Raw genomic sequence first — 23,893 nt, 5'->3', positions numbered from 1 at the left:
TCTTGAGCTGCTGGAGGGCCTCCTGGAGCAGCACAGGGAGAGCTGTTGGAGCTGGTGTCCGAACTGCTGTAAAGGCAGTGTCTGAAGCCACACGGGTGAGAGAGACGCCATCAATGACAAGTGGAAGAGGTGCAAAGTACCTGCCAAAAACGGGAGGGTGTGGCCCTGCCACACTGGAGGAGAAGAAGGAGGAGGAGGAGGAGGAGGAGGAGGAGGAGAATGCTTTGGTGAGGCATGCAGGGCGGAGCACGGGCATGTTTCAGCAGGGGTGTGGGCAATGTGGAGGAAGTTACTCCTCGTGAAGAACCTGGGGGCAGCAGGAAGCCCATCAGCCTCCACTGTGACAGCACCTGCTGTCATCCCTGTTGGAGGGATGCCCTGTGACCCCATGACTGCGTTTTTTACCAACTCTTCCACCACGACTGGGACCTGCCCGAGACCAGTGCTGACCAGTGCCAGGCATTCAGCAGGGATCTGCTGGCCGTCCTCAGGGTGTACGGTCCCACTGGGAGCTGCATGAGAGGGAAACCCAGGGGACAGCTGTACCAGAGGCCCAATCCGGGTACCTTGGGTGCAGAGGAGGGTGGGAGGAGGAAGCGAAGCAGAAGCTGTCACTGTTCCTGGAGAGTTGCCTTGTTCGGGTAAGCCCCTCGGCACGTCGTGTGCTATTATGGGAGGAGAGAAGCTTCCGTTCCTTCCAGAGCTGTGAATGCTCATTTAGAGAGGGGAAGTCATTAAGACTAATCAGGACGTAATCAGGGCTGTGGTTATGTGCCGGGCGCCCGCTGCGCACAGCGCGGTGCAGGATGCTCCCCAAGGGGACCGTGGTCTCGGGGTGCCAGGGGAGAGCAGGTCCGTGCTGGGGCACGAGGAGCTCAGTGTGGGGTGTGCCTGCCGCCCCAAACCCCTCGTGCTGGAGGGAGGGACAGTGAGCCTGGGGCTCAGCCTGGCAGCTGCGATGGAGGGATGGGTGTAACCCTTGCTGTGAGGTTGTGCCAGCACTGTGGGTGCAGTGGGCTGTGTTAATGCTCACAGCTGGTTTTAACACATGCAAAGATGGGATGGTGTAGGGAGTCCTCAAGGGCCCTCGTTGCAAATCCAGCAATATGCTGTGAGCGTGTATCAGGGACTTAGAGATGAAAACTTTTAATACAGCGTTTAACAAGTTCAGAATACCTGAATTTGGAATGAACTTCACCGTTTAGCTTGCAGAGCTCGCTTGATGGGGCTTGCGGAAGAGCTTCTCCAAGGGTGTAATTATTTTTGGGAACATGTAGTGCTTCAGAGCACCCTGGACCAGGCCCTAGACACCTTCTTGTCACCTTTGTATTAACCAGAATTTAGCTTGAAGCTCTGTTGATGGATCTTGGTTTGCTTTTTTTCCCACAGAAACAGGTTTCTTAACACTTGTTAACTGGGTGTGCACTAGAACTAACTGAAAAGAAGAACTTAGGATATTTGAATCCCAGGAATCAAAGAAATCTTTATTTTGACACTGTTCCTTATTAACTTCTTTTCCCCCATACATATGTATTTGTCTGAGAGGAAGATAAAAGCGTGTGACTCTTTCAGATAATAACAACTCTTCCTGTGAAAAAAGGAATCAAGTCAATTTTATTTGGTACCACCAGGTCAAAAAGAAGCTACTGAAGCCCAGCACCTCTGCAAATTGGGTCACTTATTTTAGTGGGCTGAGCCTGGAACAGGATGTCTAACTTTCAAGTTTGAACACCCTGGCCTTAATGGTTTCTAAATGGAAACTTAGATTCCACAGAGCTTCTGTTTGGGAAGCTTTCTTCCTTCCCTACTGAGTGAAGGCTTTTTCCAGTCCCTATTTAAGCGACTCTTTAAAAAAAAAAAAAAAAAAAAGGCACCAAAACAAAGATTAAACCTTCAGTAGCTGCTTGTGTTCACATTACACTTTGGGCACTTCAGTGGCTTTGCCAAAGATCCTTGTGACCAGGGACCTTTCAAGTCCCGTGTTCCCTGTTTCCGGATGGCCGCGGTGCTTTGAGCCAGTGCCGAGGTGCAGCCATGGGGCAGGGGCTCTGCTCATGCCACCAAAACAGCCCAGCTCGGATGATTCCCAGAGGCAGCCTGGAGACAAGGGCTGCTCTTGCTTGCTGGTCACCAGGCTGGCTAGGAGCCGAGCACAGGGACACAGGCAGCAGCTGGCACCTGGCTAGATGGCACTGACACAGTGGGTCTGGGCACCTGCAAGCTCCATCGTCAGCCCCAGCATCATTTCCTACATCATTGATGCCACATTTTGAGCCATGCAGGAGTGCAGGGACCAGACTCAGCCTATCATCCTCCCTTAATGCAGGCATGCTGTGGGGTCATGCCCTTTCTCTGCCCAAACCGTGTCAGCCAACAGGTTGCTCTTGCAGGAGGTGAGAAAAAGTGCAGAGAGAATTACTTTATCCAGCCTAGTTAAAGGGACGGGCGATTCATCTCTAGCTAAGAACTTGTTCAGCCTCCACAAGTTTCCACCCTCTGTTTCCTTTTGCTCCCTTTCCCTGTCCCAACCTGTGGGAAACTTGAGGGATCTGTGGCTCTGCAGCCCTTGTCATGTTCCCAAGCACCTTCGGCTCTGGCCACCACATAAAGCCCATGAGAGCAAAGAGGGATGAACACAGGAATCTGTGAGAATGGGACCAGCCCTGGCAGCAATACATCTCTCGCCTTGAGAAGGGAGGGGATAGAAAGGTCAAAGCATGGATTTGGTCTTGAGATGTCAGAACAGCCCTACATCTCACAGGCCAGGTGGGAGACAGGCTTCAGTCTGGGAAAGGATATGCCATGAATTGCTTCCTAACAGGAGGTCTGTGAGGTGGCTTCCCTGGGCACAGCCAGGTGAAAGCCAAGAGGGTCTCTGGGGGGCCAGGAGCAACCTGGAGGGAAGATGCCAGTACCTCTCTGCTCCACACACCTGCTCTCCAGCAGGGGCAGAGCCACGGCTCATCCCCTCCTTGCCTCAGGGAACCTCAGGAGTGGGTTTTTGTCTGGCCTCAGCCTCAGAAGTACCCACAGGTTGTTCTGGAGGAGCTGTGCCATCTCAGGTGCATTGGGAGCTATGTGTTGGGCTCTGGCTTGGTGCAAGAGGTGGCCCTAGCATTGGCAGAAGCAGCATCTGGGCGAAGGGCAGGCGAGTCTGGCACAAAGCAGATGAGTGTGTCAGTGCTCATCAGGGTGAGTGGCGCTGAGCACGGGCTCCTCGTGCGTGCTGTGCAGCCAGGACCTGAGCTTGTTCCTGTGAAATTAATTCATCAACTTGGTGCAAACCCGCTCCCCACAGCAGCAGGAGCCTGGTGCTGCCTGGGTGTCCTGCAGCTGACCCCAGCACTGCAGCACCCTTGGTGTCCCCGAGTCCATACCTGCATGTTCACAGCCAGCACCCGGCACGGTGGGGTCCTGCGACAGGGCAGCTACTTTCAGAGCTGTAAATGCACAGCTTTCTCCATGGTTTAACACCCTTTTAAAAAAAGAATCAAAGCAGATGGAGCTGGACTACAAGCAGCTCAGTGTCGGCCCTGATTAGATAATTCTGTTGGGCATTTCCCCACTTGTGGCCTCTGCCCCTGAGAGCTTTTAAAAGGATGTAAAGGCTGAATTTCACTTATCTCCAGAGCCATTTCCTTCTGAGAGCTACTATTATACCTCAGATGGTATGAAACAAAGGATATTAAAAGACAGATCGAGTTTTCACTCTGATCCAGTCTGGGGAGTTTGCAGAAATAAAGGAATTAAGTGAGTACTTTGCTTCTCATGCACTAGCCCAGTGTCACAAGTAGTCACTCTGTCCTGCACGTTCCTTCCTGTATGGCACATGGGGCACACCAGCTCCCTGCAGAGACCAGCTCTGTGTCATGAAGAGGCCTGGTATTTGCCAGCTCTGGAAGCTCCTGTTAGCCCTGTTGCTAGTTAAGATGGAAATGACTGTATATGTGGGCACAATCCAGTTGCCCTTGTCCTGGGACATCCTCAGTGTATGTATTTTGCGCGGAGGATGTACGTAACTCCTGACCTCTGTGAGCTGCCCCCATGCCAGTTCTGTGGAGAATGTAAAGCTATGGCAAAGCTTTTGAGATCTCAGTTCTGGAGACATTATCTCGAACTTCGGTTCAAATTCTCCCTGATCAGCTCCTGTGTGCCAGCCCTGAGAGCAGTCCTCAGGGAAATGGCACAGGGCAGGACTCAATCCTCACCATCAGTCTGGTGAACCTCCTCCATTTGCATGTAATTGCAGCTTTTCCTTTGCTTGGAAGTTTTGGAAAATCACCATGTTTTGCAATTCCTACCTTTGTGCCGGCAGACAATAACCGTAGAAACCGAGGGGAAGGATGATACCTATAGATGTTTGGGGTTTGGGTGCTTCCAGGTGACTGTGTTAGTGTCTCCGGGCTGCCTGGGGCAGGTTGCTGCTCCCTCCATCCCACCTGGGCTGTGGCTGCTACTAGGACTGTTGTGCAGAGAATGCACAACTCTGCTTCTCTCAGCCCCTGTGAGACCAGAGAGCTCTTGAATCCTGACCTTCAAACTTCATCCCCCTTCACCACAGTTCCCTTTGACTCCTGTTGCTGCCCAGATTTTCCCAACAGCTGTCCTCTGCCTCACTGGCTTTGTGCCCAGATCAATCTCTCTGCATCTGTGCAGTGCCCTCCTCACTCCCCAGGGTCCTCCTTGAGTCCCCACAGTCCCCATCCCCTGAGACCAGCTGCAGTCCCTTGAGCCTCTGCCTGATGGAGGAAGCTCAGGGCAGGTCCAGCTCCACTGGACTTTGGTGGTCCTTCTGCCATAGAGTGAGCACTGTAGGACTTGGACCTCTTCTGTTTCCATTTGTAAACCCACCCAAGTACAAACAGGGCTTGGTGAATAATAGAGTGATGAAGGCATTTAGATGGAAGAGATCTGACAGCCCCCATTGAATGTGATCGGAATGCACAGTCCTGTTCCCTCTCCTCCCTGCATGCAGCAACCCCCTGCTCCTTAGGGCATAAATTACTTTCCGTTCCCTATGGAATTGAGGGCATGGTTAATTCACCAGCACCAGCACGTTCCTGCTGCCCAGCAAAAAATTATGACATTCTCTCTCCTCCCCTGGCTAGCAGAGCTGCTCGGTACCTCTGCCTGACTGATGAAGGGAGGCAAAAGCTTTTTATTTTCGTGTCCTGTGCTTATTTCTGAGTCTTAGGTGTTGTCTGACTCTTCAGTAGGACAGGCAAAGTGCAAACATTGAAATATTTGCAAGTGGAAGTCAGAACTAATGCCCAAACACCTTTCTTGCAGTAATGGGAATAGCTGCCCACAGGAGGCAAGTGGGGATTTCCTGGTCTGAGTTCCTCCTGACCATGTGTGACTTTGTTTTAGAGCAGCCACTCACATTCAGTATCTCCTGGGTCCCATCTGGAGCCTGAGTGGGAAATTGTGCTCCTAGCAGTATTTTGAGATGTAAAAACCACTAGTGTGGAATGGCTGCGAAGGATGCTCAGTGCACAGGGAGCAGGCTAAACAAAATATGTCCTTAGGGCTCACCACTGTGTGAGCAAGGCAATGTGATGTGTGATTTTTGGGCTATTATTAATTCAACAAAGAGTGCAGTGGGGCTCAGTGGAGGACTCAGGCTGGACCTGCAAAAGCCTCTATAACATTATTATATGGAGCACTTCTCCCTGGGAGGGATCCAAAGCATCGTTTGTGGAGTTGAATTCTTTTTATAAATCATGGAGCACGTGATGGGCTACATTCACTTAGGCTGCCTCTTCTGCATCCTTCCTGGAAACTCATCTAATAAGAGCTGGCCTCTGGATGTTCAAAGCTTGATGTGCTACCGGTTGTTAATTGCTGGCAGTAGAAGTGCTTCTTTTTTGCCTTGAAATGTGGAATCCCTTCCTAGAATTGCACTGGGGACTAATAAAAGCCACTGCCAGGTTTAATATATTCTATCTCTCAAATTATCTGGATTAAATACAAGGACTCTGTACTGCCAGGGAGGGGGTATTCCCAGTTTAACATTGCTTCTGGGCCTTGGAGATCCCAAGACACCGGACCTGAAATTGTGATTCCCTTTTGTGTGGGTGAGGGGGTTGGCAGGCATACATGGAAGTGGTCATATTTGCCTGAGTTAGAGAATTAATTGCCATAAAAACTATGGGTTTGTAACCAATAGTTACAGCTGCAGGAAAGATCAGAAAGCATCTGAATAAATCAAATTAACTACCTCCTGTTCCATCCATATGAGAGCAGAACCTTCCAGGGCAGGATTTAAACCACAGTCCAGTTGACCCTTAACTCTCTTATCCACTAATTGAGGAGTGTGACTAGTCTAGAAATAGGGTCAACTAGAACAGGGCATAGTGGGGTTGCCGTGCTGGGTTATGGGAGGAAGCTGGAGGAGGCTGGTTTACTCAGAGATGGGTAAGCCCAGACAAGGGAAGGAAGGAGGTAGCTAGCTCCTGTGAAAATATCAGAGATTCACAGAGGCTGCTGGGCTGTGTGGTCCAACACCCCTGTTAATGGACAGACAGTGGTCCCTGGTAATGGCTTCACTAGCCCACACCTCGATTCTCTGGCTCCTGACTCTGATGTTCGTGATGGCCTGAGGCAGACGGTTCACTTCACCTCCCCCGGTAGCTCATGTCTCTTCTTTCTGGCTGCTGTTCTCCTCACGAGCCTCGGGATGATGAAGCGAATCCCAACTCACCGCTGACCTTCCACGCTTGGCACTACTCTCCGTGGTGTGCCGGCGAGGAACGTCAGCCTCGGGATTTTGCTCGTCGTTTTTAGCCGCTCGTCCCCGCCGCCCCCTCCCAGAGCCCCGGGCGGCTCCGCCGAGCCCCGCGCCTTCAGCAGCCGGCGGCGCTGGACAGCTCCGGCGGGCGGGACCCGCGGGCGGCGAGCGGAGCCCGGCCGCCCCTCCAGCCGCCCCCGGCCCCTGACCCACCGGCCTGGCCCTCCTCCTCCGGCCTCCCGCTCCATCCCGTCCCTCCAGACACCCTTGGTTGTCCTCCGACAGCCCTCGTCCCTGATCGCCGGCCGTCCCATCCCGGTTCCTCCGGCCGCTCCGACCGTCCCGTCCCGTCCCGTGCCCTCTCTCCTCCGGCCGCCCCATCCCTCCGGCCGTTCCGGCCATCCTGTCCCGTCCTGCCTTCGGCTGCCCCTGATCTCCAGCCGTCCCGTCCCGTCTTGTCCCGTCCCAACCCTCCTCTGAACTCACCCACCCCTCCAGCCACTGGCGCTGCATCTTCCCCCGTCCTCTTCTCCTGGGAGACCCGCTCCCCCTTCCTCTGTCCCTGCTCCCTGCCCTTGTGCCCGAGCTGCCCTCTGCACGTGTGTCTGCTCTGCCGTGAACCACGAGCCGAGGGGCAGAGGGCAGCCCAGGAGGAAGGACCCGCAGAGAGGTTCCTGGGGAGCCCTTCGGGACAGGAGGATGCATGTGGTGCTGTGGAGGATGAGCCGGGGCCACCAAGCAGGGGATTTACCCTAGGGTTAATGAGGATAAGGGACCAAATGCTGTCACCTCTGCCAGGGCATGGTGGCTCTATGCCTAGAAGGTACACCAGCTGTTGGAAGGTGCTTGAAGGCCTGGTCCACTGGCAGTATATTCCTCCCTCAGAATTACTTCTTTCCCTACTTCTCCTATTTTCTAACCCCTCACTAGTGTAAATTTCACGTAAATTTTTGTGCTGGTGGGAGTCTGACAGAAGGCTGGGGGAGTTTCCAGTCTTCCCTATCTCCTTCCCAGCAGCCAAGGCCATGGGATGTTTGGGACACACCAGGTCTGAGGAGGGAACTGATGCCCAGAGCTGTGGCCCTGCTCCTGTCCCAGTGCTGTTGGACACCTGGAGGAGGGACAAGCAGAGCCCTTCCTGAATTGTTCTCTGCAACCTGGCCTGGAGAGCCTGTGATGGCATGGCCAGGGGAGAGGCAGTGCACCACGAAGGGCTGGCTTCATCGCTCAGCTTGGTGACATCCCACTTTTGTCTCCTCACAGGCCAACCCCGCTCCCATTATCGTGAATACAGACTCGCTGGAACAAGGGCTCTCTGTAAGTCTCCCAGTTTCGTTTTGCTTCCTTTGATCAAGTGGTGCATTTTCCCTGCTCAGCAATGCAGGAAAGACTTTTTCAACTCAAGGAGGCCCTGGTAAGGCAGCAGAGGAGCCTGATACCCACACCATGTCCCCGCAGCTCATCCCACCCCCTAACCTCGCTGGGGCTGAGGGACACTGCACAGAACCAAGGCCAGCAGCAAGTGATGCTGGGGACTCCAGCACAGGGTGGTACAAGGCAAAAGGGCTCAGCGGATGAGCTGGGTTCAGGGCTGGCTGTGTTCAGCGTTGATCACACAACCATTTCCTCTGCTTCCCATTCAGGGGGGCTGGGAGGCTCTGCTGGGGCATACCTTGCCTTCCTGCACTGCCTCAGCCTCCTTAGGGAGCGCTGGCCTGTCAGGGGGGAGACAGGGCTCTCTGGGTGTTTGCTGGCATTGCACTCACCGTTCCTCAGGGCAGCAGGACCCATCAGATGCTGCTCCTCTCCCATTGAAGGCTGCCAGAAGCTGAGCAGTACTTGGTGAGCGTGTTTGCAGCCACAGTGCATTTGGCACTCCTGGTATAGTATAATCGTCCTCGGTTTGTTGCAGACAGGGTTTGCAGGGTGCTTCATCCATCCCCAGAACATTTGTAAATCACTCCTGCTGGGGGGATTAAGGGAGGAGGGTGGCCAGCATGGGCTTCTGGCCAGCAGCACTGGCTCTATGCTTGTGGGGTGCTTCCCTTTTTTGCCCAAAGGAGCCCAGTTAACAGCTTGCCAGGGCTGGGTGCTTTGCATCTGGTTTACTTCTGATGCATCAAACTTCACTGCCTTCCACAGGAGTCAAGTAGCACCAGGACTCAGAGCTGGGGTGGGTTTGTCTTTGGAATCATGATAGAGGGCTGCAGGTGACTTTTGGGGGGGTGAATCTCCCTTGTAAAAAACTGCAGATCTCAGCCTGTGGTGTGCACACATCAGAGCTGGGCTGGGCTGGTTGAGCAGGGCTACAGAAAGGAAGGGAAGCCTGGCTGAAACCTCTCCAACCCTGCCTGTATGGTTTAATTAATTAATGCCAGTCCCTTCTCCCTACCTGTTGCCCAGAGGCAGTGAGAGGTGAGCCCAAGGGCCAAGGACAGGCTCTGTCACCCCAGGCAGGTTCCTGAGTGCTGCAGAAGACAGCAGCAGGGAGCCCTCATGTGGGGCCAGCAACCACCTCATTCCACTGCAGTGCTTTCCACTTTTCTGCCCTCCTGGCTGCCTCCCTTTGCTCCAGCTATTAACTTCATATCCTTCCCTCTCCCTCCACCTCCATATCCCTGTCCACCCCTTCTCCCTGCGCTTTGGCTGCAGGTCCTTCTTGCTGTTCTGGATGGGAGCTTCCTCCTTGCAGCCCCTGGGGTGGGTTTGGCTGGGTTTCAGGTTTCAGGCTGGGTTTCAGCTCTGCACCCCAGATAGGCTTCAGCATCACCCTGGCAGTGGCAGTCACTGATCCCATCCATCCAACCTCAGCAGCACATGCTGACAGCGACTGTCCTGCAGGGGTCAAAAGGAGCACCAGGTTGTGGCTGTGATCTGCTGGCTGTGGTCTGATGTGTGCCACCACTGGATGCCTGGAAGAGCTTGTGCTCAGAGCAGGGCAGACACCTCGCTTTGATTCCTCTCAGCATCCAGCCTGGAAACCCTCTTGCCTTCTACTTCATGTTATACTGGGAGAGAAACAGGCCTTGCTCCATCTTTTCCTTCTCGGGGGTGCTGGATTCCTCAGGCTTCAGAGAAAACACCCCCCAAAACCTCAGCACTTTACCAGGTCAGCAGAGGAGCCACACCAGGAGCTTGCTGCAAACACCAAAATCTAAAGTCTAGAAGCATGGTTTTTTAACAAACCCAAAAGCTGAAGGCTGTTGGTACAGTATGTATTTGGAGGGGTTAAAGTCACATCTTCCAGTCTTTAATTACTTAACTATTCAGTGCTTTCCTTAATGATAAACAGATGGATGTAGTCTAGTTCCTTCCTGTTCTAGTTCCATTGATTGCATTGGACTAGCTGCTGGGCTGGATCTGGCCCTGACTGTTTATCAAGAAGTCTGTTCTGCATTTCAATGTCCCTGTCCACCCACTTCCATCCGCAGGAGCATGTAGCACCAGCAGCACCCTAAGGTAGGAACTGCAGCACTGGGTGGCTGGGGGTCAGCTTGTGGCTTGAGCAGAGCCCAGAATCCCCAGGGTGTAAAAACCCAAATAACTCATTATAAAATGCTTGCAGAAGTAAAAGTATCTCTTGAAGGATAAGGAGGGTGCTGGAGGGCATCACCATGCCAGCTCCAGGTCATTGCTCACAGTTTCACATCTTGGTGTATTTTGCCCAGCACATCCATAGCAGGTACACAGAGAATCAGAAATGGAGTTCCCATGGCAGATGGGGTCTCTGCATTTCAGAGCTGCCTCCCTGAAGGTAAAACAACTTCTTGGTGCCAGGCAGTCCCAAAATAAGCAGGGAAAGTCACTCCAAAGCCCTTGAGAAGTTCAAGGTTTCAGAGTCTGGGTCCTTGGAGACTGATTTGGTGCCTCATTGCCCAGCAGCGAGGTGCAATCAACCTCTTCAGTCACTTAAAAGCCAGGTGTGATGAAGACAAGTGCTTTCCAGGCCTGATCTCAGCCAGTGAGTCCCTCACACTTTGGTCCCAAGTGCTGGCTGGGACACATCCCACTGCCAGTTCCTGCAGGCAGAATGGCTGTGATGTCTTCCCAGCTGTCGCTAGGGCTGTCAGGCTGCAAACCCCTTCACTCTGCCCGAGCTCAGCAGGTTGGTGCCCGTGGCCCTCTGACCAGAAATAGGGCATTTATGCATTCTGTGCACAAGGCCAGCACCGTGGGCAATGCACACAAGGGGGTTGAGGCCAGGAGATAGCTGGAAGCGAGTCAGTCGGTCTCAGTGCTGCGGCAGGACGCGTGGACACAGGGAGGTGAGGGGAGGCAGCTCTTGACCTATTTTCCTTGGGCCCCCTGCCTTGTGCAGGCGGGGAGAGCTCTCCCTTGCCAGCACTGACAGTGCCTGTGCCAGCGGGGAGGTACCCACTGCACCCGCTGCCCTGGCACGGGACTGATCCCCTTTCCCTTTGCTGGGGGATGCGTGGGACATCGCTAGGTGGCCTCCACCCCCAGGGCTGGCTGGCAGCACCAAGGACTGGCTGTCCAGCCTTCAGGTCTCAGTGTTTGTCCTCATCGCATCCTAAGCACAGGATACAGGCAGGATCTTGCTCCAGAAGGGGCTGCTGTGAGCAGTATTAGCCTTCCTGCAGGTTATTTCCTCTGGCAGCCTGGTTGGCTGTTTGGGTTGCATTTGAGGAACCTCATCTTTGTCTCTAAATTTGGCCTTCTTTTTTATTTAAAAAACCAAGCAAATAAGCAAAAGCACAAAACAAAAAGCCAACACCTTCCTCCTCCAAAATCCCACCTCAAATCCTTACCCTCTAGCAAATTGCAAGGGATGTTCCACGTGCGTTGTTGCAGTGTTGGCCGGCAGAGCCTGCAGACAGCTTGCAGTAGCTCTAGAAGGTGTGTGCTTTTCTGTTTATCAAATGAGTGTTAACTCTGCAACCTTCTGTTGATGATGTAAATGCTGTCATGGGTAACTATTTCCCTGCTGCTCAAAACAGGAGAGAGTCAGTAAAGGTGCCTCTTCCTGAGCCTTCAGGTGAATTTGTTGCATAGGAAGGGCCTGGGAAAAAATACACTTACTCTTTTCCATGAGAAACCAGATGATGGTTAGGATCAGGATATGCTGAGAACAGCTAATTAGCCCCTGACACTCCTGTCATCTCTGCAGGTGCTACACAAGGAGAGGAGAGCACGGTGGGGTGTGCTCTTGCTGCCTGGAGGTGATGGAGCCAGGCATCTTTCCACCAGAGATGGCCCCAAACAGGGGCTGGGGAGGAGCACAGGGCACTGGCAAAAGACAGGGGGAGCAGCCTGTGGCAGAGCTGTTCTGGTGGGTATCGTGGGGAGGTTTTTGCCATCCATGAGTGACTGGTATTTGATTTTCCGATGCTGGAACGCTTGCTTTGTTGGCTTGTTCCCTTGGTTACGTGGTATATATTAAGTTCTTCGTTTGGCTTCCTTATACAATTAACTGGCATTCCATTGCATGAATTTTGGAAACACAATCAGAGCTAAAACTTCGTGGTCCGGCCTAGCTGACCCCAGCATGCCTGACCAGCACAGGCCGCTCCCAGCAGACACTGCATCGAGCAAGCACTAACACCGCCGGTTTTCCGGGAGCAGTGCAAAACATTGTTGAGCATTAGCAGCCAGGAGATTTGGGGAGCAGGCATATCCCAGCCTCACGTGCCTGGCAGCAGCAGGGTGTCTGACGGGGTCTGTGCTGGGCTGTGGGTGCACCCCGGGTGCCGCTGGCAGCGGCTGCTCCCTCAGCGAAGCCCGCACGCTGGCTCTCACCACGGCTCACAGATTGTCACAGTTTTCTGCAGATCCCCATCCTGGAGGGATGTGTACGCTGTTCCTCTGCGGCCGTGGGTGTGCATATGGCTGGCTGTGTGGCAACTGTGTTGAATGCCAAAGCAGAGAGGACAATGTGCGTAGTAGCAAAGGGTGCCAGGAACGCGAGTTGCTGGAAAGGCGGGGAGAGGCGACGCCGCCCCACGCACCGGGATACCAACTGCGGAGAGGAGATGGGCCTAGAGGCTGAGGGGAGGGGGCTGTCAGGGGGCACGGCCAGCGAGCTGGCTGCACTTAGGTTTAGTCAGTACACCAGGATGAGAGGAGGGAAAGGTAACCCATGCCACAGGGGAAACCTGTGGCAAGGGAAGCGATGCCCCTCTGCCCACAGGAGCACAGCCCAGGGGGGCACGGTGGCAGAAGGTGGCACTGACCACGTGTCCATGTCCCTCTGAGGCTTTCAGGCATCCTGCTGTGGGTTAATCCCGCTACTTCCGGTGATTTTCTGCCAGGAGATCCTTCTGTAAGAGCTGGCCAAAACCTTTCGCAGTGTGTTGTGAGAATCCAAGCATCCTACTGTTGGAGTATCTGGATGTCCCAACCCCAAACTGTCCCCTGAAATCTTCCTGTGGCTGAGAGGTGCCAGGCACAGAGCACATCCAAGGAGGGACAACATTCTCAGGCTGTGTTCCCTGAAGCCTCCTTCCCATTTCTTTGCTCTGGACTGTCCCCAACCTCATCCTTGAAGTGTAGTATCCACAACAGGGTGTGGGCTTGCTTTGGCCTCCCAGGGCAGGGGATGAGGGTGTGTGTCACAGGTGGCACAGCTCTGTCCCAGATCCTGTCCTGCAGAACTGCTCCTCTACCTGGGCCCCTGATTATTGCCACCTAGAAAAACTCCTGTTTCCTCTTCCCGCCTATCAATAGAGCCTCACTGTTGCCTCGCTGTTTTCTTCTCTGGTGTTAGATCATGGCTTTAGCATAAGCAATGGTTGCTGTCCCTCCATGGAATGACCCAGCACTGTGGGGGTGTGCAGGACGGCAGGGCTGTGCCTCTGCAGGGGCAGAGAGCAAGGAGCTAGGAAATCAGGACACAGCCAGCGTGCCGGTGCCGCATGAGGAAAACTGTGTCCAAACAAAGGCATGTCAGCTCCAGTTTGGGATACAGAGCATAGGCAGAAAGTGGCTCCATATGATCTGTGAGCTTTCAGTTAATGGTGGATGTAAAATCCAGACGAGGAACCGTGCACATTGTCCAGAGGCCACAGGCAGAGGCAGGACTGCACAATAGGAGAGGTGTTTGCCTGCTGAGTGCAGGGTTCCACTGCCTTTGGCCTGCCATAGAGAACTACCCTTGTCCCATCCCTTGTTGCCCCGAGTGACTCAAATGATGAGGTTGGGTTCAATCCCCTCCAAAAAAAAGTGAGTCAACAGTGTGCCCTGGTAACCAAAAAGGCCAGCCTTGTCCTGGGGTGCATCAGGCACAGAATCACCTGTTGGCCAAGGGAGGGGATTGTCCTGCTCTGCTCTCACTGGGACAGCCTCACTTCGAGTCCTGGGGCCACAATATAAAGATATAAAGCTATTAGAGAGTGTCCAAAGGAGGCTACAAAGGTAGCGAAGGATCTAGAGGACACCATATGAGGAAAGGGTGAGGTCACTTGTCTTATTCAGCCTGGAGAAGAGGAGACTGAAGACAGACCTCACCACAATCTGCAGCTTCCTCGTGTGAGGAATCAGACAAGCAGACACTGATCTCTTCTCTGTGGTGCCCAGTGACAGGACCTGAGGGAAGGGCGTAAAGCTGTGTCAGGGGAGGTTTAGGTTGGACATTAGGAGAAGGTTTTTCACACAGAGGGTGGTTGGGCACTGACCAGGCTCCCCAGGGAATGGTCTTGGCCCCAAGGCTGCCAGAATTCAAGGAGTATGTGGACAACACTCTCAGACACATGGTGGGATTGTTGTGGGGGACTGTACAGTGCCAGGAGTTGAATCTGATGCTCTTTGGGCTCCCTTACAACTCAGTTTTCTGCAAAAACTGTTGCTGTTAAGTGTTGGGTGTTTCAGTAGCCAATTGCATTGCAAATCTTGCTAAATTTTAGACCCTGGCAACTGTTTCTGGCCTGATCCTGAAGACCTGGAGTGAAACTGCTGCCTTGTTTTCCTGTGCATTGTTGATTATGAGGAAAATTTGCTTTTTTCTTTTCTTTCTTTTTTTATTTTTTTGACTCTACATTTACCATTTCACAGCCCACAGTTGCATCCCTCATGTTTCTGTTCATTATGTTTCCAAGAGCTCTGCTTTGGTACTTTGGGTATGGGAGACCTTTAAGCGTGGGGATCAGTGTGGTGCACAGCACTGAGACAGGCTACACCATTTTTGTACATAAGGGCATCAAAATGTTTTCACCTCTTACTGTGCCCCACTCTCTCACACTTTGTTTCCTTTGCACCCAACTAATTCTGGAGAATAAATTATTCTGAATTTTCTGTTAATACAGTCATGCTACGAAAAGATTTAAAAAATATAAGCTGCTAAAGGTGTTTATTATGTTATTATGTACAGACTTTTTTTTCCTTTAAATGGATCGACCCCCTCTCTTCCCTTCCTCAAGCAGTGAATTCCTGAGGTTAATTATATGCTGCGTAACAAAGGTGTTATTTCTTTTTGTGCCTTTGGTTGTGTTCCTTTTCATGGCTGGAGAAATGAGCTGGGAGAATAAAGGCTTTGCACAGAAGTGCATTAAAGTCAGTGGGCTTTGGCTCATGCCCAGAAAGAAAAGCAGCACAAGGTTTAATTCCAGGGCAGGCTCAAGTGGCTGCATTTAAGGTTTTTTCAGCGGTGATGGTGCAGCTTTTGGTCGGATTCTTCATGTTCAGCTATCGGAGGGGAAAAACAAATTCCCCCAGGACCAGCACAGAGTCGTAACACGCTGTCTCCCTCTCTCCAGATGAATGGCAGTGATGGGATGTTCAAATACGAGGAGATCGTCTTGGAAAGGGTAAGTAGTCTCTACTCACCCACCAGCAGCCTCTTCCCACTCACCCACCCCCCGGCACAGCCGTTCCCCCACGCATCCCTGCTGATGGGAAGGGGTTGGTCTCTTCTCCTCGCTCTCTCTGGAGGCTTTCGCGGGTGTCGCACCTGCTTTCCCGGCCTGGCTCCCACCAGGGTGGGCTTGCTGCTTCCCTCTCCCCCTGCAGATCCCTCCAGAAGGGAGGGAGGAGGGCTTCTCCCCTGCCTCCCTCTTTCACACCCTCACCCCCACAAACCCATCAGTGCAGAGCATGGAGGGAGGCTCTTTGTCATTGCCTTTTTGAAAAAAACAGGTGTGGGGAGCTCTGTTTGTGCAGGCACAGGTGGGTGCATCCCACAACTGGGCACAGAGGCTGAAGCCACCCTGCCACCAGGCTCCTCATCCCTCTAGGATACACAGTCTTGAGATGCTAAGCTGCAAGAATGGGTTATTTAGTAAAACAAACCACAATGGGGGAAGTTCCTGCTCAAGCCCTTTCTTTGTTGGCAACACAGAGGTGATGGCATGCACCACACTGGCCGTGGCTAAAATTATCTCCCCCCGTGTATGGTGTTTATCCAGAGGCAATCCAGCACCACACAGGCAAGAAGGGCTGTCTTGTTGCCCAGAAAGCAGCAGGGCTGGAGGCATGGAGAGGGAGCGGGAAAAGCCTGCCCAGGGTTGATCCAAGAAACAGGCACAGCCCTGCTGGCTGGGAATGGCTGTGGTGGGAGGCTGCCCGTGGCTCTCCACAGCACACCTTGCCTCCCCCTCACTGCCGTGCCAGGCGGCTCAGCCTCGCCGCGTGGCCGGCATTGCAGGGGAAGACGCATCGCTCATTATTCTGTTCCTCTCTGCCTTTAGTCATCTCCCTCCTTCCCTTGGCTCTGCATCACGGAGGTGGGTGGACGGAAGGTTATCTGGGGCTGCCGCCTCACCCACCGCTTCCCCGGCGTGCCTGACGAAACCAGCCCAGGGGATCCTTCCTTTTTGGGCTAAGTGCTTTTTGCTCCGGGCCTAAGTCACAGGCAAAAGCCTTGTTTTCAGGGATTCTTCAGAGCTTCTTCTGTCTTCAGCCTATAATGGGAACAGGGGAAGAGCTGGCAGGACCACACAGAGAGCAACACTCACTGATGCCCCCATTTCAAGCCCCAGGCAGCAATTCCTCCTCCAAGAACAAGAAACCATGAGGGAGTCTCAGTGCTTAGCAGCCTGGGCTAGCATGGACCATACCCAGGTCCTTCCCCCTCACCTGGTCCCCAGTGGTATCCAATGATCCTCTCTTAATGTAGGAGAAGTACCCTGGTGCCTGCATGTGAGGCTGTCCCCTTGCTGGGGTGTTTGGCTTCCAGAACTGACCTCAGTGTACCCCAAAATTGCTTGTCATTATTATTAATCCTTGTCTTTGTTGTAGACAAGGGTAAATACAGCAGCATTTTGGAGACAATAGTAGTGGAAACACAATCTGCAGAGGGGCATGGCTTTGTGCTTACCCACCATACATGTATCCACAGCAGGAGCTGCCCTGGCATCAACCCTGGTGTCAGCTAAGAAATCCCTTTAAATCCTTTTTGAGGTTTATCAAAATAAAAATTAACACCTCCCAGATCATTTCCAGGTTTTTTAGCTAACAAAGGACCTTCCATAGACAGGCACAATGAATGGCTGGAGATCATTTTGCAATCTCACCTGTCTTGCTGTGGCCAGGCTGGGTCTCTGTGACAGTAAGGAGCTTTTTTGAGCTGGGCACAGTGTAATCAGAATCCAGCTTAGAGGAAAGAGAGCAGGCTCAGAGCCTTTACTGTTGAATGCCTCCGTGTCACATGCCAGCCAAATCCCAGCTGGCCAGAGAGCATCCGGGAGCGTTGCTTAGTGAGAGGCATTGGTGGCTCCTGGTGCTGTGTCATGAGCGTCATAAAGTCAGCTCTGCATCGCTGCAGGAGCTGATGGTGGGGCAAATTGCTGGCGAGAAGTGCAAATCCCAGCTGGCTGTTGGTGCTAAATTATCCCAGGGAGCACGAGTTCCAGTGTGGCCCTGCTGGCCACAGGTCCCCTGAAAAGCAGAGCACCCCATCATCTCCCCCTGAGCACTGGGGCCATGGGCAGCCAGGAGAATGCTTGGCCCCAGCCCACTTGTGTACGAGAGAGGCAGCCACAATAGTATGTGACTAAGTGTCAGCTCTTCCACATGAAGAAGCAAGGCGAGGAGCCATCTGATTTTCAAGGCAGAGCAAAAAAGGCAGGAATTGTCCACTTGCATCAAGCATGGATCTGGAAGCAGCGCCTGTGAGTGTGTCACTAATGAGGATCCTGCAAGTGGGAGAGGCGGCACAGGGTCACAGCCACTCAATCCTGAGATGCTGTGGGAATGGCCTGGAGACAGCTGTGGTCCCTGCATTTCCCCCAGGCATAATTCAGCTGGAGAAGCTCAAGTGATGCTCCAAGCATGTCTGTGAGGAAAAGGAGGGAGAACTGGAGAGCCCACTCCATCCTGCCTCATGGCCACCTCCACCCGATCCTACAAATTCTGGTATCAGCGTTGCTAGTCCCAGCTTGGCTCTGTGCCAGGGCAACATCCCAGGGTGCAGAGGGGCAGGAGTGGGATGCTGGTGACTGGCACAATCCCCGCTGGTCTGTGCAGGCTGCAGCATCGGTGTCTCCTCCTGGGGAGCAGCCAGCAAGGGGAGGTTTTCTCCGCCAAGGACCACCTCCTCTTCCCCCAGCTCCCTGCCTGCCTTAGAGTCTCTCCGTGGAGACGCGGTGGTGAGGGAGGTCCTCGGCAGCTCCCACTCTCCCACTCCATCTGTTCCATGCTCCACGCTGCTGCGCCGAGCACTCCGCTGAGGAGCCCTGGCCTCTCCTCTGGCCAGCATCCCTCTGCCCCTGAGCCGGGCACCCCGGGATGTGACAGATGCTGTAAGGGCTCCTGCTCCCCAGGCAGTCCCGTGGCTGGGGGGAACCATTTAAGGAGGGCTGGCAGCAAGCAGTTGCCCATGGGGGAAAGACGCAGTGTTTGATTTCCCACAGGGTAACTCCGGCCTCGGCTTCAGCATAGCGGGAGGCATCGACAACCCCCATGTTCCAGATGACCCGGGTATCTTCATCACCAAGATCATCCCCGGGGGAGCAGCAGCCATGGATGGTCGTCTAGGGTGAGTACAGGGCTGGGGGAGCACCCAGGGTGTCACCCAGGATTTCTGCATGGACCCTTTAGGCCTACCCACCTTTCTTTCCATGGGCTCTGACCCCCTAACATTTCTTCCCCACAGCTAGATCCCCTCAGGACAGGGAAGCCCACCATCCCTGGCCACCAGCCCCCTGTCCACAGCCACCCCTTCTCCCCTTCCTGTATTGGGCTTCTGCTCCCATCCATCCCACTGCAGCCCAGGGCAGGGATCCAGCCTCTGTTCTCATCTCCCATCTCCACTAAGGTTGCACTGTGGGGCACAGCTCTGCTTCCTCCCACTTTGGGAGGGACCCCTCTCTCACCCCAGCAGGGCAGGGTATGGCCACCTTGAGCAATTCTCCTTTGTGTGGCTGGACGAGGGTGGCAGAGGTAACCAGAGGAGGGTGGCATGGGCTGGTGGTTCCCCAGGGATGCTCAGGACCATCCTGTGCCCACAGGGTGAACGACTGCGTGCTGCGGGTGAACGACGTGGATGTCTCTGAGGTTGTGCACAGCAAAGCTGTGGAGGCCCTGAAGGAAGCAGGCCCCGTAGTGCGGCTCGTGGTGCGGCGCCGGCAGCCCCCACCAGAGACCATCATGGAGGTTAACCTGATGAAGGGCCCCAAAGGTGAGCCACTCACTCTGCTCGCTTGGCCAGGGTGCCCCACTGCCCCACAGTGTGGGGTGACCCCTCGGTGTGAAGTGTCATGAGCTGCAGGGCAGCCTCACAGGGGATGTGGGATGCAAGGTGGCACTGCCACAGTGCAGGGTGCTGCAGGGTGGCCCAGTAGCGTGGAATGCTGTGGGGCACAGGTTATGAGACAGACCCCCAGTGCAGCGCATGGTGACCAGGCTGGCCCCAGGCAGCAGCAGGGTAGCCCATTGCCTGCTGGGTTTGGGCAGGATGGGAAGCCCAGTGAGGCACAGGGGCTGGTGCCAGCCCAGAACTCTGTCTGTCTGACCCTCACCTGCGCTCTCACTCTCCCTCAGGCCTGGGGTTCAGCATTGCAGGGGGCATCGGGAACCAGCACATCCCTGGGGACAACAGCATCTACATCACCAAGATCATCGAGGGAGGTGCTGCCCAAAAGGATGGGCGCCTGCAGATCGGGGACCGGCTGCTTGCGGTAAGCCCTGTGGCCACAGCCAGCTGTGAGGTGAAGCTGAACAGGTTCCACTGTGACACAGTGTTGATGCTGAGCCCCAACACCCCTTCTGTCAGCAGCCTCACACCCCTTCCCTGGGGCTCCTGCTGGGATGTTGCTATGTGAGGGCAGGCACAGTAATGGCTGCAGGCAGGGGGTCCAAACCCAAGGCGATGAGACCCTGTCTCTGGAGCTACTGTGGCACTTCCCCTATGGAAAACCCCTCCCACAGGGTCCCTTCACTGGTCCCTGCCCTCCTGCTCAGCTGTGTCACCCAGCCCTTTCCCTCCGGCAGGTGAATAACACAAACCTGCAGGACGTGCGGCATGAGGAGGCAGTGGCCGCCCTGAAGAACACCTCTGACATGGTGTACCTGAAAGTGGCCAAGCCCGGCAACATCCACCTCAACGACATGTACGCGCCCCCCGACTACGCCAGCAGTACGTACGCCGCTGGCCGCTGGCCTCTGGCCGGGCATGCGGGGCTGTGGGGCACTGAGTGTGTTGGGGTGGGGAGCAGGGCTGGGCTGGTCTCCATGTCCTCATTGCGGGTGGATTTCTGCTCCTGATGACCTTCTCCTCCCCTGCAGCCTTCTCAGCCTTGGCTGACAACCACTTAAGCCATAACTCCAGTCTGGGCTACCTGGGCAGCGTTGAGAGCAAGCCTGCCTATCCCATCCCTCCCCAGGTGACCCCGTCCCGGTACTCGCCTATCCCTCGGCATATGATTGGAGACGATGACTTCACTAGGTGAGTACCAGGCATGAGCATCCCTAACCCCTACTCCTTCTCATTCCCTCACTTTCCCTCTGTGGTGACGTGACCTCATCCCCACTGCCAGTGCAGAGCCTCAAAAGACCATTTGTAGGTGCATGGTGCAGTGCTTGAAGTGCTCATAATGAGCTCTGTCCTCACCCACCCTGATTTCAGCTGTGCTGTGTCAATCCCTGCCTCGCTGTATCCACTTCTTTGCCATCCCCTCTCCTATTTTTTCACAAGCTTTACACAGCTGCATTTCAGCTTCGTTCTCTTTCTTGTTTTACAATACCTGGAATACAAGTTCCAGGGGGAGCACAGCCTTGCAAATAAGTGGGGCTGCTCCCACACTCCCCAGGACCAGCATCCCAAACCACCTGCACTCAGGTGCCATTTCAATGACTGCCAGCCCATGGCCTGACAGCCTGCTGCCCAGCTCTGGCACAGCCCCCTTTGCCCCAGCAGAATAATTTAAGCTGCATGAACAGGTTTGTTTCCTGAACCCAGGAAATAAAGAGGAGCACAAAGAAAACATTGCTCTGAGCCTAAATGCATTATAAAACTTCTCCAAAGCCTCAAGCCGAGGCTGGGACAGTGAGACCTGGCAGCTCCTGCTCTGCTTGCCAACTCTTACAGCTTTCCCTCTTCTTGTCACAGCCTTGAGCCAGTGCTGAACCTGCTCTGAATGTGGCATCCCCAGGGCCAGGACTATGGGGCTTAGGTTGTATTCTGAGGACCGACAATTGAGTTAGGCTTTGGGCTGGCTCTGCTGTTTGGAACAAGGTTGCAGGCTGGGTTTGGGGATGTGTTTACAGTGGATGATGCAGTAGCTTGGTCTGGGATTCTCCCATTCTGTAGGTCAGTGGTATTTGCTGGAGTGGGAGACCCTGACTTGCCATCTGCTGTCAGGTCTGCCATCCTCCTGGAGAGTGTCTGCATTCATCTTTGTCACGTGGATTTCTTGCTTCTTGGTGCTTGGCCACATCTGGGTGCCTCTGCGTGCTGTGACCTGTGCAGCTTTACCTTCCACCTGCACCCCACCTCTCCCACTGGTCTCAGCACCAATGATGCCAGTTCTAGAGCCTGTTTATGGCCCTGCATCTTCACCAGGGGTAGCAACTTCTGTGCTCTCAGGGCACTGGGGGATGATGCCACAGGCAGGAGCAGTGCTGTCTGCCATTACAGTGCACCACATAAGGGACTGAGTCCCAGTCCTTGGAAAACACACCAGGGACACCAGTCCCACCAGGGTGCCTCTTCTCACTTGTGCCAACATTCCCATTTGTGGGCTAGAGAGCAGAAAGAGCAACCCAGCCTAGGCTGGACACAGTCAGTGGCAATGGCACAGGTGAGGGCTCACCAGTGGCTTGGCAGTGGCTTGGCAGTTGCAGTGGCAGTGGCATGGTGATGGCTCTGCAGTGGCTCAGTGGTGGCTCTGCAGTGGCAGTGGTGCGGTCAGGGCTTGCCAGTGGCTCAGTAGTGGCTTGCCAGTGACAATGGCACAGTGATGCCTTGGCAGTAGCTCAACAGTGGCTTGGCAGTGGCAATGGCACAGCAATGGCTCGGCAGGGGCCCTGGTGCAGCACGTGCTGGTGGCCACTAGAGGATGGTGCTGCCTTGTGGAGGGCCCTGCTGCATACAGGCTGGCACCACTGGCCCACTGTGCCCAGACGCAGCCCCCTGTGGGCTCAGCACCTCCCTCATCCTACCCAGGACAGTGCTGAAAGCCTCATGTGCATCACTGAACCCCCAGGACAGCTTCATTGCTGCAGGTCTGTTGGCGCCAAGATTGTGTGCTGTGACCAGTGTCCAAGTACAGCTTACTGGTGTGGAGAAAGGCAGCAGTTGCCCTAAAAAAGCAGCTGTCTCCCATGAGGCTCCTGCCAGCCATTCCCAAGAAAAGCCAGAAGTCCAGCATCCAGCCTCTCCCCATCCCATGGGCACAAGTGCTGCTTAGATGTGGATGTGGCTCCAGTGACCCTCACGTCCTGCAGTACCTAGGCCTGGGAACCAAAGAATCTGTTTTCCAGTGGGCTCCACCACTGCAACCCAAACCCAGCACAGCCCCACAGGATCCCCTCAGCCACTCTGTGATGAGGTCCCAGTGTTAATACTGTGATGTTCAGCCTGGGACCTGCCTGGATGATCCCTGTCCTGACTCCTGGGAGGAGGATGGAAGCCAAGAGTGCATGTCATGACTGAGACCTGTGATGTACCTGTCTGGGTCTTCATTTCCTCTCCTCATTCCTGTAGTGTCTTTCTACCTTCCACCAAACTGTCCAGTCCTTGTGGGTGCTGGGGATGCTTCCCCCCACACTGAGTTGGGGTAGTGCTTCCTGCACACTGCTTGAACAGAGCAAGTTCATCTCCTGGTTGGAGGCAGGGTTTGCAGACCCAGAAACCTGACCTATTTCTTCCCCTGGGAGAATTCTAGCCCTAGGCACAGCTTTGCTGCAGAGGGACTGATGGCTGCAGCCCTCCCTGCCCACTCACTGCTGCCCCTTAGCCAAGCACTGGTGACATCTTGAGGACTTGGTGTTGAGCATCTTTTGACTGAGCATTTCCATGGTTTTCCTGATCTCCTCCTGGCCCTGGTGTATTCCAGCCCCCCACCCCAGTGCCCCAGGGTCCTCTTAGCACAAGTCTGCCAGTATTTTAGGGTCTACCGTGGCTGCCCTCACTCACTGCCATGCCTGGGCTTCAGCATCTCTCCTAACACATCCCAGAGATTTCCCTCTGACACCTGGCAGGTTTATCAGGCTGCTGAGATCAATGTCAGGCCCTTGGTCCTCATGGTACCCGAGGAAGTGTGCAGGATCCAGCCACAGTGGATGCACTGATGATCCCCAGTATCATGCTGACTGACAATCACCATTAGCCTGTGCTAATTGTCTGCCATCATTTATTCCTTCTTATTTCAATCCCCAGCTTGAGCTGGGAGCTGCCATTGTTCCTATCACATTGGGTTTTTCTCCCAGATGAAAATTGATGCAGGAGTTTTGCAATGCCAGGCAGACTTCCTGCTTTTGCCTGCCTATTGTTAGAGCTGTGAAAGAATTAAGTAATCATTGAAAAATTTAGGATTTGAGCTGTGCAGGGTCTGTGGCATGGGAGGGTGGTGGGGAGTGCATGGGGTTGTAGGCACACTTGTCACACTGTGGAGGGGCTTGATCCCACTCTCCTGGCTCATGGCATCTGATGCCACCATGCAGTTCTGTGTTTCTGTGTGTGATTTCACGGTGAATGCTCTGTTTCTGTCCGTGCTGTGCCTCATGTCACACTGCCTGCACCTCTTCTGGCTTATCAGTCTCCACAGTGCTGAG

At 54.2% G+C, this 23,893-nt stretch overlaps 1 protein-coding gene across 11 annotated transcripts in view; it reads left to right on the top strand.

Moving 5' to 3' along the window:
* Positions 1 to 23,893, top strand: part of DLG3 (discs large MAGUK scaffold protein 3) — a 75,711-nt gene that overhangs the window by 30,931 nt on the left and 20,887 nt on the right. For 8 of the 11 annotated variants that reach the window (XM_085060245.1, XM_085060244.1, XM_085060242.1 and 5 more), the window contains 7 exons: positions 7,994 to 8,047; positions 15,439 to 15,489; positions 18,532 to 18,656; positions 19,129 to 19,298; positions 19,661 to 19,797; positions 20,111 to 20,255; positions 20,405 to 20,564. In XM_085060245.1, coding sequence (XP_084916371.1) covers positions 7,994 to 8,047; positions 15,439 to 15,489; positions 18,532 to 18,656; positions 19,129 to 19,298; positions 19,661 to 19,797; positions 20,111 to 20,255; positions 20,405 to 20,564 — 842 coding nt within the window. The remainder of the gene's footprint in view (positions 1 to 7,993; positions 8,048 to 15,438; positions 15,490 to 18,531; positions 18,657 to 19,128; positions 19,299 to 19,660; positions 19,798 to 20,110; positions 20,256 to 20,404; positions 20,565 to 23,893) is intronic. The other 3 variants (XM_085060243.1, XM_085060253.1, XM_085060250.1) reach the window with 1 other exon arrangement.

The sequence above is a fragment of the Lichenostomus cassidix genome, chromosome 4A, assembly GCF_008360975.1.
Source record: "Lichenostomus cassidix isolate B80296 chromosome 4A, HeHo_3.0, whole genome shotgun sequence".
NCBI classification, from domain to species: Eukaryota; Metazoa; Chordata; class Aves; order Passeriformes; family Meliphagidae; genus Lichenostomus; species Lichenostomus cassidix.
Note: the sequence above shows the minus strand (reverse complement) of the source record. Positions and strands in the feature narration are given on the sequence as shown.